This window comes from Diabrotica virgifera, chromosome 4, assembly GCF_917563875.1.
Source record: "Diabrotica virgifera virgifera chromosome 4, PGI_DIABVI_V3a".
NCBI classification, from domain to species: domain Eukaryota; kingdom Metazoa; phylum Arthropoda; class Insecta; order Coleoptera; family Chrysomelidae; genus Diabrotica; species Diabrotica virgifera.
In genome coordinates, this window is record NC_065446.1 from 236,826,944 (window position 1) to 236,840,766 (window position 13,823).

A 13,823-nucleotide genomic window follows, 5' to 3' on the forward strand; every position below is an offset into this window, starting at 1 on the left:
TATAAAGAAGCACTCCACCTATTTAATGCACATTACAGAATTGAAATCGGATTATTTAAGCAACCTCAGCAATGTTTTAAAGTTATAAACAATTTTTTGGCTTATAAACAAATTAGTGCTGTGTCCAGGAGGGGTGCTACGGGCTCCTTTATTTAGATGGACTTACCCAAGTTTTTTATGTATTTTGACCCGTAGAACACGAATTTTTTGGGTAACAGTTGATCCGGATGTCGATAAGATTGTTATAAACAAAGAACTTGAGGAATTACATAACATCGATTTTTCCCAAAATAAAACATTTGTTTGTATTTCTGGGGTAATTCTAAGCAAAAAATGTTCTTACAAGTTTTTTCGTAGGATGCATAGTTTTCGAGATAAACGCGGTGGAACATTCACAAAATCGAAAAATTGCAATTTTTGAACGAGAAGAACTTTTGATTAAAAAATAAAATAGCAATTCTGCTGACAGGATTTGAAAGTTTAAGTCAAATTATACCGGTTTTAATTATTTGCATTGCTAAAAATTAATTTTTTTATTATTAAACTAAGCTATTTGTTTATAAGCCAAAAAATGGTTTATAATTTTAAAACATTGCTGAGGCCCCTTAAATAATCCGATTTTAATTCTGTAAAGTGTATTAGATAGGTAGAGCACCCTTTATATGTAAAAAAATTAGCCAACTTCTAAATGGTCTACTTATTGTTCAGAAAGATTTTAAAAAATTTGAACTTTTTTAAAAACATTTACATTGCAAATTTATTATGCAAAATCTATTAGGTCGATTTTAATGAAATTTGGTAGACCATTTAAGTAAGTTATAAGAATTTTCTAAGCGAATTACTAAGGTTCTAAGTGCCACCAAAGTGGTTGGAATAACAGCAGGCGTATTTTGCCCCCTTATTTTGTATTTATTGCTATATTGCAGAAAAGGTATGTAATACCTTAAGACACTTTTGACCAGTCGTATATCATACAAAATTCAATTATCTTTATTTTATTTTTATGCGACTTTGTTCCAAAACGAATCGTTTTAAAGTTATAAGCAAAGAAAGCAGAAAAAAAATCGATGTTTTTCGAAATTTTTAAATATTTTAATTTTTTTATTAATGTTCCGGGTATATCTGAGAAGGAGCATAAGTCAATTATTATTACTGAAGGTGTCACCTAACTTTATCTGCAAAAATCCGAATGCCACCTCTCACATCCAAAAATACACGTTTTTTTACAGATTAGTCCTGGTCTAATATGAGAGGACTGTAAATCAGCAAATGGAAGACAAAATACATGCATGTCAGCATAAAACGAACTGAAAGAGAAAAGAAAATAAATTTGTGTTTATGAATAACTTATTTTTTTACGACCGTTTACTAATATGCTCATTATTCACTATTTTTGAATAGATAACACCCATTACTTTACCCGTGAGTTCACTACTCACGGGCTGAAGTTACTCACGGGTTGAAGTTAGATTCAAGTGGTGCATGGCACTTTTAATATACTTATTACAGTAGAACCCCGTAAATCCGAACCCCGCGAATCCGAATTTTCGGCAAATCCGAACCAACGGAAAGTGAAAAAAATTTAAAAATTCAAGACAAAAACTTAAAAACATGTTTATTATACAAAGTAAAGCCAGAAAATTGGACAATGTAGGATTACTAGGACTTTCGACATTTAAAATTTCTTAAAAATAAATATTATACTTTAATATATAGGTTTATAAAGTGTTTATAAAGGTTAAACACAAACTTACTTTGGTTCTCTCGTAGTCAACTTGAGTCCAAAAATATTGTCCACACTTTTGCGAGAACGTTTGGCTACTCAAAATCACAATGAAAGCTTTGAACTACTAGTTAAGGCTAACTTTCGGATAATCCGAACTTTTCGGAATCCGAACAGGCTGTCCCCCCAATTAGTTCGGATTTTCGGGGTTCTACTGTATTAGCAAATAAACTTTATTACTTAAACTTGTTTATTTAATAAAATAATCAGTAGTAATTGCACAAGAGCTCTAAAATTATTGAATTTTTTCAGAGTGACACTTTGACAGTTTTAATTTCACGAGCCGAAGGCGAGTGAAATTATGTCAAAGTGTCACGAGGGCAAAAATTCTATATTCATTTTAGAGATCGAGTGCAATTTGTTTAGAATATTTCATGAATAAAACTGTTCAAAACCAGAATTTTATTGTAATTTATTTATGTAAGTACAAATTAGTACTGTTAAACACACAGTTGATATAAAATATTTTACGGTTGAAAGTCATCACTTTTATAACTTTTAAAACATTAATTGTCATTAATGTCACTGAATGTATTTTTTCGTAGCAACGAAGGGCATCTGACGTAATATACTTGACGACGGGATATTATCAAAAATTATCACCTTAATTTGCATTTCTGTTGCTTTCTATTGGTCAGAATCTCCTATGAATGAAATAATCGTTGTAATTTATATCAAGAATTAACTTCGAAAAATGTTTAAAGGATTTTTAACTGTAATAATTGGTTAGTATATTTTTTAAGTTTAAATTTCAATATTTGACACTTTAATATTGACGTTATTAAAAGGTAAACATAAACAATATGTACTAATTCCGTAAGAGGGTTTACGGATATGAAATTTATATCAATGAATTCTGTTTCACTTACTGTTGATTGTACAATAGATTTTTATTGGGAACAAACGTTCTTTTTCATGTAATTTTTAAAGCCACCGCTATTATAGACCATGACTAATGATAAGCTCAAGAAGGGTAATTCTAACAGTGTTGCCATAGTTATATAAAATATGTTTTCTTATAAAAAATAAAATTTTTCGATTTTAAATAATGTTAGTAGTTGATAATTATATTTTTCTACTAAGCAAAATAAAAAAGGTCGAAGAAAAAGTATAGTATTCTACTCACATGTAATGGCCATTACATGCTCGTTGAATAATATACTATAAAACAAAACTCACCTTATCTGTGCATCTCTTGATAACATCTAAAACAAAGTGAGGTAACTGTTTCAGATACGAGTCCTTACTCCACATCGCTTGCGTTACCATTTGTGCCAATTCCATAGCAGCTACAGCAGGTGAAAGCCAACCATTGGAACTCAGAACGTCTACGCACGCTTGGATCAGTCGTATGGCCTTCGATAGGACCATTTCTGTGTCCCCTTGAAGTTCTGCTCCTAATTGTAAACGGCATAAGTGAGCCTAAAACAGATATAAATATATAAAACATACTGAAGAACTAGAAGACTTCCAGTGTAAATGGTATATGTTTTATTATTTTTTTTTAATTATCCAAATGGGATTAATACGACATCACAGAACGTTTTTGGTCGTATCAGACCATCGTCAGTGTAAACAACCCTAAGTCATTATAGTTGAAACTAGCCACTAGCAGGGATGTACTCATCCATTCCCAAACTACACGTGCTGCTTCTGGTGGGAGGCGAAAAACAACTGTTGGTTGATCAACAAGAGTTTTTCTTCGCCTCTCACCAAAAGCAGCACGTGCAGTTCGGGCAGGGATAGGTACAGGAATAGAAATTCATCCTATTTTATTTTACATGAATACGACATAAAAAGAGAAACTTAAAACAATAGGAAATAAATTCAACATTTCAACAACATTCAAAACAACAAACACATTGAGATCTATGATCTATAACAATGAACAAGAAAGAACAAAGAATTGTATTTATAAAATACCTTGTGAATGCGAACAATTTTATTTAGATGAAACATCAAGACCATTAAACGTTAAGTGAACATCAGTCTTATATTAAAAATAGAGAGTTTGATAGATCGCAAATATGTCAACACGCATGGGATAATGAACATAGAGTTCAGTGGAGAGATTCAAGTATAGTCCTGAAAAAATCAGATAGTAAAAAGAGAAAAAAAATCAAAGAAGCGACTCTAATTATGCTAAATGAAACCAATTGTGTCGCAAATTCCTCGGTAGAATGCAGTAGGATGTGGTTACCCATAATGAAAGAGGAAGTTAATAAAAAGAAAATATCACGATTAGTAAGTCAATAACATACGAGTTAGTACATATTGTACATTTTAGTATTACTTATTGTATATCCATGTATTATTAATATTATTTATAATTTACACATATTAAAGTCAGAATTTGGTATTAGTTTTTGAGAGTAAATTAAATGTAAGACCAAATACTTACGATGTCGGGATAGTATCAAGAGGTTTTTTCCTGGTTGTCCCTCGTGATTTACTATGGAATCTCTAACGCGAGAATTTTACTGTCATCGTTGCATTTGGTTGTCTTTTTTAAGACAGATGACATGCTATGATTTTTTTGTGACGGATATTCTTGAGTTGGGGTTGATTTCATGTAATCGAATGAACTATCTTTCAGTAAAGTCGTTCCAGGAACGCAACTCATAAATATTAGCATAATAATTAATAATTTTTTTTTTTCAATTTAATTGTGGCTTATTTCCCATATAAATAGTTAATCATGAATAAGGCATGTTGCTGATTACTTTTGATTGGACAGATTACAATGAATATCAGGTGTTGTTTTAAAAAAAATAAAAGAGAAGTTAATAATTTATAGTTACCTGCAATAGTAGATTGGTTTTAACGTGGGGATCATTGAACTTAGGTTGACCACCAGAGGGCGACGTTAATTTGTTGGGTAGCTTCTGTGACAGCTGTCGCAGTATATTGTCTTCTCGATGACGAACTGACACATCTTCATATTCGGCTGCAGACGAAATGATCTCCAAGAGTCCGCGAATCTTCGTTTTGCTGTTCAATGATAAACTGAACAATTCTAGAAAAAGGAAAAATCATTTTATTAATATTCTAGACTAGGTGCTTAGAAAACTGAAATGAGTACTCTAAGTATGGTCTTACAATTGATATACAAAAAGCCGAGTACTGAGTTGCAACAGAAAATACAGAAATCCTCCACAATGAAATGGGAACTATATTATGTAGAATATGTAAAAAAAGAGAAAATTATCTTTAAGTCGGAATGCAGAATTCTTGGTAACAATCTGTTATACTGAATGCGCTCTATCGAGATTCAATTTGACACTGACGTTAGTAATTTCTTTTTTGGGAAATTCAGTTGTCAGAAGTGACTGGAAATTACTACACAACCGACGCACCTGCTCATAGCCAATATTATTAATAGTAAACAGACATAAAAATAACATAAACCTTAGGCTAATCAATATTTATTTATTTACACCATTATAATGTATTGATAACAAATGAGAAAATTATTTATTGTACAAAATAAAAATATTTTGTAGAAATAAACTTCACAAAATTTTATGAGATTAGTAGACACTCCCACAATTTCTAATAATTCTTCTTTTTTTAATGAAAGATTAAGTTGATTTTAGCAGTTAATAGTGTGAGGTAGGAATTTCTGTGTTGTATGTTTCCTATTCCGAATGTGTCAAATTGAATCTCGGTAGAACAAACATACCGATAAATAGCGGACATGGTGGAATCTACAATTTGCATTCATCACCTGTCCGCTTATCTAGATAAAAATCCAACAGAATTATGCTTATTATTACTCAAATATGAGTAAAATGAAATAAAGAAAGAGAGTTTAGATTTAATTCGATTCAAGGGTCACCACCATCAGTTGACGTATGTTTCTTTCGTTTGTGGCACTTTGTCGTTTATTTTATTACTTCGGTTAGCTTACGTTAGTTAGTCTTACGATGTATTTTAGGTCTTGGTTGTAATAATAAACCTTTTTTTATAAATAAATTAATAATTTAACTGTAGAGAAGCAGCACTTGTTCGACTGTTATTGATTGATTGTATAAAGTGTACCATTACAAATTTCGCTACAATGTTTTGTTTTAAGAACCCGTCTAAATAAGTATTTTTCCAATTTATTTTATGAAGTAATTTACCATAAAAATTCTGAACCGCCCCTGCTTCTGAGTATTACAAAATATTACACAATATTTGGAAAGTACCTGTTTCCCCTTCAAAAAACCTATTGGACTGGTCCCAAAATTGTTTGTGTTGCAGCGATAAGGACCAGTTTCGCTTAAAAATGCGCAACAGGTTCGCAGCGGTGAAAGATTTTGTCCCGCGAAAACCAGTCCCACGGTACCCTTTCGCTGGTGTGTTAGCCAGCAATGTGGGGCTCATCAAAAACCAATACTTTGCCGGTAAGTGTTGCATTGTCGCTATGTGAAGTTGTGTGAAGGGTTGTAACCTGTTGAGAGTACTCGTGAAGGATTTCACCCCATGGTATTGGATTTTACGGTGAAAATCGGGTACTTCGTTTAGGTTGTACGATGCAGTACAAATGAATTGCGTAGCTGATGGCCGGCCTTGTGTGGTGATGTTCTGTTCCTGTTCCCCTATTGATGTCCCGATGAGATGTTTGTTTTATGTTCCTGTGTTCAAGTTTCCAGTTTCCCAGAGCCCCTTTGTATTATGGAATGCCTGCCCCATCCACCTGTAGATTGACACATGAAAGTGTTTGCTTTGTTCATGTGTGACAAGTCGTTTTAAAAGAGGTACAGTACTATTTTGATTGTAAATTAAGAGTGATTAAATTCCAAGTGGATATTAGAAATTGGTAAAATTTTAAATATTTTTTAAAAAAATATTTTGCTTTCACAATGGTAATTTTTGGCAGTGACATTTGACAGCATAAGTCAAAGTTTTGTTTTGATACACTGATCTTAAAAGTTTTGTATTAGTAAAAATCATAAAGATTTGTAGATGTTCATATTTTATCTTGTAGTAAAGTCATTCCTTTCCTGTTTAAAAATTTTGTTTTAAAAAATAGAGTTTGAGGTTGGAAATAAATGTTTTTGAAAATGTACCTATTTTATTTGGTATAACCCTTTAGAAAGTTATTAACCAGATTTCTAATGCAACTGTATAAGTTTTAGAGCAAAAAAAAGGAATTTGGCATAGAAGCCAATGTTGATGATAAAGATAGCCTGATTAAACCCAATCGAGGAATCTAAGATGAATGTCCCCACAATTGGTACCCGTAAGTACAGAATATGTCCAGTAAGTACCCAGTAATGAACCGGAAGATTTATTTCAAACGGCGTCCTTTGCTTATTTGGTTATGGTAGTTAGTCTTCTTTAAACCCTCTCACCCCCCTAACGATTCCACGACCCGCCACCAACAAAACCTGAGCTGTCGTTCGCAAAGAGGCTTTATGTGCCTGCTCCTTCTACTTTAGCCCATTTCGACCCCCCAGTAATCTTGTAGTTAGTCTTATCCCTGCCCCCATCTGAGCAGACATGTAAAACGCTACAAAAGGAATCAAGTTCCAGCCTTTAAAAACGACTTTTTGACCTTAATCGTTTTCAAAACCAAGTTTGTTGTATCACATGTCACTCTACTAGTCTCCTTCTACATTTTATCTACAGAACAAAATTTGATAGAGCATCAAGTTTCTAAACTATATAGTTTTTTTTCGTTTTTCTCAAAACTAAGTATTGTGGACTTATACTCTTTATACAATAAGCGCTTCATATGTCAACGGATGGCAGTGGCCCCTGTATCGAATTAAATCGTATGCTGTCTTTGCTTATAAAATATTTATATAAAATACTTTAAAAAACAATTAAAATATCATTCTTACCTATTGTAGTATAATTGATGTAATAATAAGCAGCGATCATTCCCAAATTCAAAGGTACGCAATCGATTTCATCTTCGATGCTAATACATTTCGATTGCTCCAAATCGGACAAAGTATTCTCGACCAATTCTGACAGATGATCTGACAAATGCCTATGTGTAACACCTTGTAGATTGTAGTAGTTAGGATTTTGAGTCAAACGACGATACAAGAAGGTCCACGTTAAGTAATCGACGGCATCTTGTTTGTTTTCGATGGTTTTCGTCACGATTTCGGCGTTGAAGTGGTCATGGAGTCTGTGATCTAAGTGGCTCTAAACAAAAAATATCTTTATCACAATAAATTATTACGGAATTTAAGGAAAGTGATAAACTACCGGTAGATGGATATTACTATTATTACCGGTAGATAATAAATATTATACAACTATTTACAAATATTAATTAAACTGGAAGTCAAACAATTAGGAATGCACGTCATAGATTTAATGACATCATAACCCATCGGTACAAACTTAACGGCAAACAAATTCAACAAATTTTTCCTCATAATATTAGTTTTTTCGCTACCGTCAAGTTTGGCAGGACAGCGCTGTTGCCAAATAAAAAAACACATACAGTCGGAAAAATGAAAGAATACTCATGAACGATCACATCAATAACTTATTTTGTATTTGCTGTCTTTTTCTATAAATAACAAACGTTTGTTACAGAAAAGACAGCAAATACAAAATAAGTGACTGATGTGATCGTTCATGAGTATACGCTCTGAGCTTCGCTGGTGTCGCTCCTAGCGGATTAGTAATGCAACTTTCACCGGTAATTTTTAAATTTATTATTTAATTGTTATCGCTTAATATTTACAACGCAAAAAAGTAATTAAATTGTAATCGATTTTTTAAAGATTTTGCTAATCATTTTGACGTTCTATTGATGAAATATTAATTTCTTATTTCGGATACTTTCACAATTATCGTGTAGATGGCGCTAAGATTAATAGATTAATTTATAATTACATATTACGGAACATTAAAAAAACTTAAATTCAGTATTTAAAACGTAAGTATATTTAAGGTAAAAATATATATGTAATGTTTTTATTTTTAATTTTAAATTAATCACTTTGACATTTATGTCAAATTTCCAGTAAACGTTTACAGACTTGTCACTACTGGCGCTCGCGAATTTTTAAATATCCCCTCTACGTACGAGCTCACAGCGTATACGCTCTTAGCTTCGCTGGTGTCGCTACTAGCGGATTACTAATGCAACTTTCGCCGGTAACTTTAAATTTATTAGGAAAAGATGAAGTTATAAGATGAATAATAAAAATGGTATACATTTTTATTTTAAATTTATTATTTAATTGTTATCGCTTAAAATTTACAACGCAAAAAAGTAATTAAATTGTAATCGATTTTTTTAAGATTTTGCTAATCATTTAAACGTTCTATTAATGAAATATTAATTTCTTATTTCGGATACTTTCACAATTATCGTGTAGATGGCGCTTAGATTAATTTATAATTACATATTACGATATATTAAAAAAACTTAAATTCAGTATTTAAAACGTATCCACACGTTAAAAACCACAGCTTTGACCAACTAATATTGTTTCCTATTAATGTTTTTAATTTCAATGTTTTAAATTAATCAGTTTGACATTTATGTCAAATTTCCACCGAACGTTCACTGATTTGTCACTACTGGCGCTCGCGAAATTTTAAATATCCCTCTACCTACGAGCTCACAGCGTATAGGGCTTTTTATTGATTGTCATTTATTTCGAGCTTGTCATATGTTGTATAATATGTGTATAATATTAATATACACGGATTATACACGGATTATACACAGAAGCTCGAAACAAATGACTGTGAATGAAAAGCCCTATTCTTTCATTTTTCCGACTGTGTTTATTTACCAAAGCTGCTACTGCCTACACTGTTTCTCTTTGTCTTTAAAAGTGTGAAACAAAGATAACATCTTTACTATAAGTGTCAAACTGACAGTGTCCAATATAAAGTAACGTAATATGTCTGTTTGTTTATTTTTTCTTCTTCTATTATGGCCTTTGTGAGCTGTGCCCATTTAGTCAGCAACATTTCTTAAAATTAACGCCTAATTAAACCTACCATACAACAAGACCTAAGATCAAGGAAAGGGAAAGTGAAGTTGGTGAAAAAATAAACTGTTGTTAAAATATAAACTAAATAAATAAAATATAATTTGAAAACAATAATTTGACATTATATTTAACCTCCAATATTATGACAGATGTCAGTTACCATTTACCATATGAGCAAATATAATAATGACGTCATATCATTATAACTAGATCTTGCCAATAAAATGACCGCTGTAATAGGAATAGAAAAAATCTGATTATTCCCTAAATATTTTTTCAAATTTAGAATATGACAACAAGGGGAAAATTACGTGCATTCCTTATTGTTTGACTTCTAGTTTACCCCATCCTTTAAGGACATAGCGGCCATCATGTCCCATTTTGCTCTGTCTGCATCGGTTCTGAAGAGTAGTTCTATTGTTGTTTTTTCACTCCATTGTTTTAATTAAATTTTTCAACCAGAACATGCGTCGTCTTCAAGGTCCTCTTTTTCCTTCCACTTTCTCTTGTATATCCAATCATATCAACTCATATTTTCCATTTCTTAGTATGTGACCAAAGTATTTCATTTTTTTTCTTTCAGAGTTTTGACTATATTTTTTTCTTTTTCATCTTTCTTAATATTTCCGTGGTTGTAACGTGATGTGTCCATGGTATTTTCCACATTCTTCGATAACACCACATCTCGAAGCTGGCAAGTATTTTTTCAGTTGTGTCCGTAATTGTCCAGGCTTTAACTCCATATAAGAGGACAGAGAATACATAGCATCTCAATACGCTAGTTCTAATTTCTTTTACCAGTTTTCCATTGCATAATACTGTCTTCATCTTATTGAAAGCGCGTCTAAACTTCTAAACATAGATATTGAGATGCTACGTATTCCCTGTCCTTTTATATGGAGTTGAAGCCTTTACGGACGCAACTGAAAAAAGACTTGTCAGCTTTTGAGATGTGGTGTTTTCGAAGAATGTGGAAAATATCATGGACACAACACGTAACAAACAAGGAAGCATTAAAAAAGATGAAAAAAGAAATACTCAACACTACGAAGTAAAGAAATTGGTCCTACAAGGGAAAGTGGAAAGAAAAATAGGAACGGGAAGACTACGCACATCCTGGTGGAAAAAAAAGCCATGAAGTGGAAAAACAACAATAGAACTCTTCAGAGCAGCTGCAGCCCGAGGCAAATGGACCATGATGATCGCCAATGTTCTTAAAGGATGAGACACATGAAGAAGATAAATGTGGAAAAAAGTTAAAATTAGCGATATAAACTTAAATGACCTACCTCTACTGGTAACGGATCGCTCAAAAATTTCTTGAAAAAGTCTTTTTTAGAACTTTGACACATCAGCACGCACTTGGCATCATCGTCCTCAAGAGGTCTGTTGGCTCTTCCTACCATTTGCAGAACGTCCGTCACAGGATAGTCTTCATAGGCGTGTACTTTACCGTTGTAATATTGTGTATCCATAATGACAACCAAGTGACTGAAAATATTGACGGCCCAGCTGAGATCCTTCGTGACGACGGCAACTTGAACTGCTCCAGAATCAAATAGTTGTTCGACGAGTCGAAGATCACTAGCAGTTAGTCCTTCATGCATGTATGCCACTCCTTGGGATAATGTTTCTTTTAGAGTCTGAAAAATGCGATATATTATATTAATAAGAAATAAATAACCTAAATAAAAAATATTCCTAATTGTGAAAGTGTTGTTTCATAAGAGTTCCTTAGAGCATAATAAATATCATCATCAACCCGTACTCGTCCACTGCTGGACATAGGTCTCCCTCAGCTCTTTCCATCTTTCTCTGTTTTGTGCGGCTTGCATCCAGTTGCCGACAATACGCTTCAGATCGTCAGCCCATCTGGTTGGTGGTCGTCCTCTGCTCCGTAGTGCTTCTTCTCGTGGCCTCCACTCGACAATACCTTTTGTCCATCGGTTTTCTGACAATCTGGCGACGTGTCCTGCCAAATTCCACTGAAGCGATGAGATTCTTTCGACGGCGTCCTTTGTTTTTGTTCTACGACGTATTTCTTCGTTTGGGATTCGGTCCTTCAGGGATACACCCAACATCTGGCGCTCCATAGCCCTCTGAGTTATGCGAATCTTGTTCACTACATTTTTTGTGAGTGTTAATGTTTCCGCTCCATAAGTGAGTACAGGCAATACACACTGGTCAAAGATTTTCCTTTTCAGGCATATGGGTAAGTCCGATTTAAATACATAGCTCAGTTTATCAAACGCTGCCAAGGCTAATGCGACGTGGGAGCTCGCACGTCTGGTTATCTCTTCCCAGCCGAATTTCATGTCCCAAGTACTTATAAGATGTAGTCTGCTCAATATCCATTCCATCAACAACAATATTACGATTTAGCACCAGATAAGTCATTATTTGCGTCTTGTTGATGTTAATCTTTAGTTCGACCTCTAAGGAAGCGTGATATAACTTGTTCAACATTATTATTGCATTATCCATATGATTCGGCTATAAAAACGAAGTTACCTGAGCTTCTCTCCATTTATATTGATACCATATTCGTTCAGATCTGCCTTCTTAACAGTGTGTTCTAAAAGGGGTTGTGAACATATAATAAATAATATGATTGTATAATGAAGAGACCTCGAAATATTTCATAGATGAACTGCTAAAAATGAATTACTGTTTGCAGGTTTCGGTGCAAAATACGCTCCCCCATTGACAACATTTTCATTCTTAGAATTATCTTGGAATAAACAAATGAATGGAATAAAAATATAGATGTGTTTTATCGACTTTGAAAAGGCCTTCGACCATGTAAATGGGGTACAAATGTGGAAAATACTAACATTATATGGGATACCACTGATAATCATAAACTGTATTAAACTCTTCTACGAAGAATACAAAGCCAAATTGGAACATGCAGGTGAAGTAATCTAAGAAATAGCCGTAGAAAGGAAAGTCAAACAAGGATGTGTACTATCCCCTATCCTATTCCTTCTTATGATAGATTGGGTAATGAGAAAAGTAATTGACAATCGAATAGGCATCAGATGGAACCTATTCGAACAGTTAGAAGATCTCGAATTTGCAGATGACATCTACCTGCTTATTGAACACCGAAATCATATGAAAACTAAAACTGACAAGTTGGTACAGTACTCCGACACGATCGGACGCCGAATATACACAGAGAAAACCAAACTCTTAAAAAATAATCACCACCCAAATAATAAAATAATGATAAACGGTAAGAAAGTGAAAAAGGCAGACAAGTTTACATATTTGGGACAGTGGCGGCTGGTGTGGTAAAATTTTGGGTAGGCCACGCCAGCAAATTACAAATAGCTATGTATAATACATAATATGCAAATAATAAAAATTTATTTTTATGTATAAAAATACTTAGAAGGAAACTGTAACATATTTACATTTAATTATATTTTTAAAACTAGATAAAATTATGAACTAAAATATACAAATAGTTTACATATTTTATTATTTATAGAGCAGGTTTATACTTCTTTCTTTGCTTTGTGCAAATATGTCAATTACAGTTCGATAAATATGTTACAAGTGGCGACGAGGCTTGGCGAAGGCCCGTTTCAATCAGGCCTATACACCAAGCATAACACGACAATATAAAAATCATTCTCCGACAAGCTGCTTAACTTCAAACGCTTTTTGTACGGAGATCTTATAGGAGCGAGGTCGGCCAGGTCCGAGCGGGCCTATTAATGATATTTAAAATGCCTGAATACAATTCGATGCTTTCTGTGATAATATATAACAAAATTGTATTAACGGACGCTGATGTATTGAGTGATTTAGTACATTTAAAAGTTATTTATCAGAAGCAAAGTCGTATAAGAAAAAACAAAAGGTGTGCTTTGCGTTCATAGACCTGGAAAAAGCATTTGATAAAGTACCACGAGCAAAGATTTGGGAAACGTTGCACCTAAAAAACGTCCATGAAAAATTAATAAGGATTACACAAAGCCTATATCTAAATAATGTTAATTGTGTCATAAGCCAAAATTCAAAGTCAACTAGTTTCAAAACCGCTGAAGGTCTGAGGCAAGGTGGTGTGA

The 13,823-nt window shown here is 33.2% G+C and overlaps 1 protein-coding gene across 1 annotated transcript in view; it reads right to left on the reverse strand.

The window, feature by feature from the left end:
- Positions 1-13,823, reverse strand: part of LOC114328905 (putative U5 small nuclear ribonucleoprotein 200 kDa helicase) — an 89,919-nt gene that overhangs the window by 11,550 nt on the left and 64,546 nt on the right. Inside the window, exons 13-16 of the mRNA XM_028277885.2 lie at positions 11,034-11,387; positions 7,615-7,927; positions 4,585-4,799; positions 2,963-3,205 (exon numbers count right to left, since the gene is read on the reverse strand). Of these exons, the coding sequence (XP_028133686.1) occupies positions 2,963-3,205; positions 4,585-4,799; positions 7,615-7,927; positions 11,034-11,387 (1,125 nt within the window). The remainder of the gene's footprint in view (positions 1-2,962; positions 3,206-4,584; positions 4,800-7,614; positions 7,928-11,033; positions 11,388-13,823) is intronic.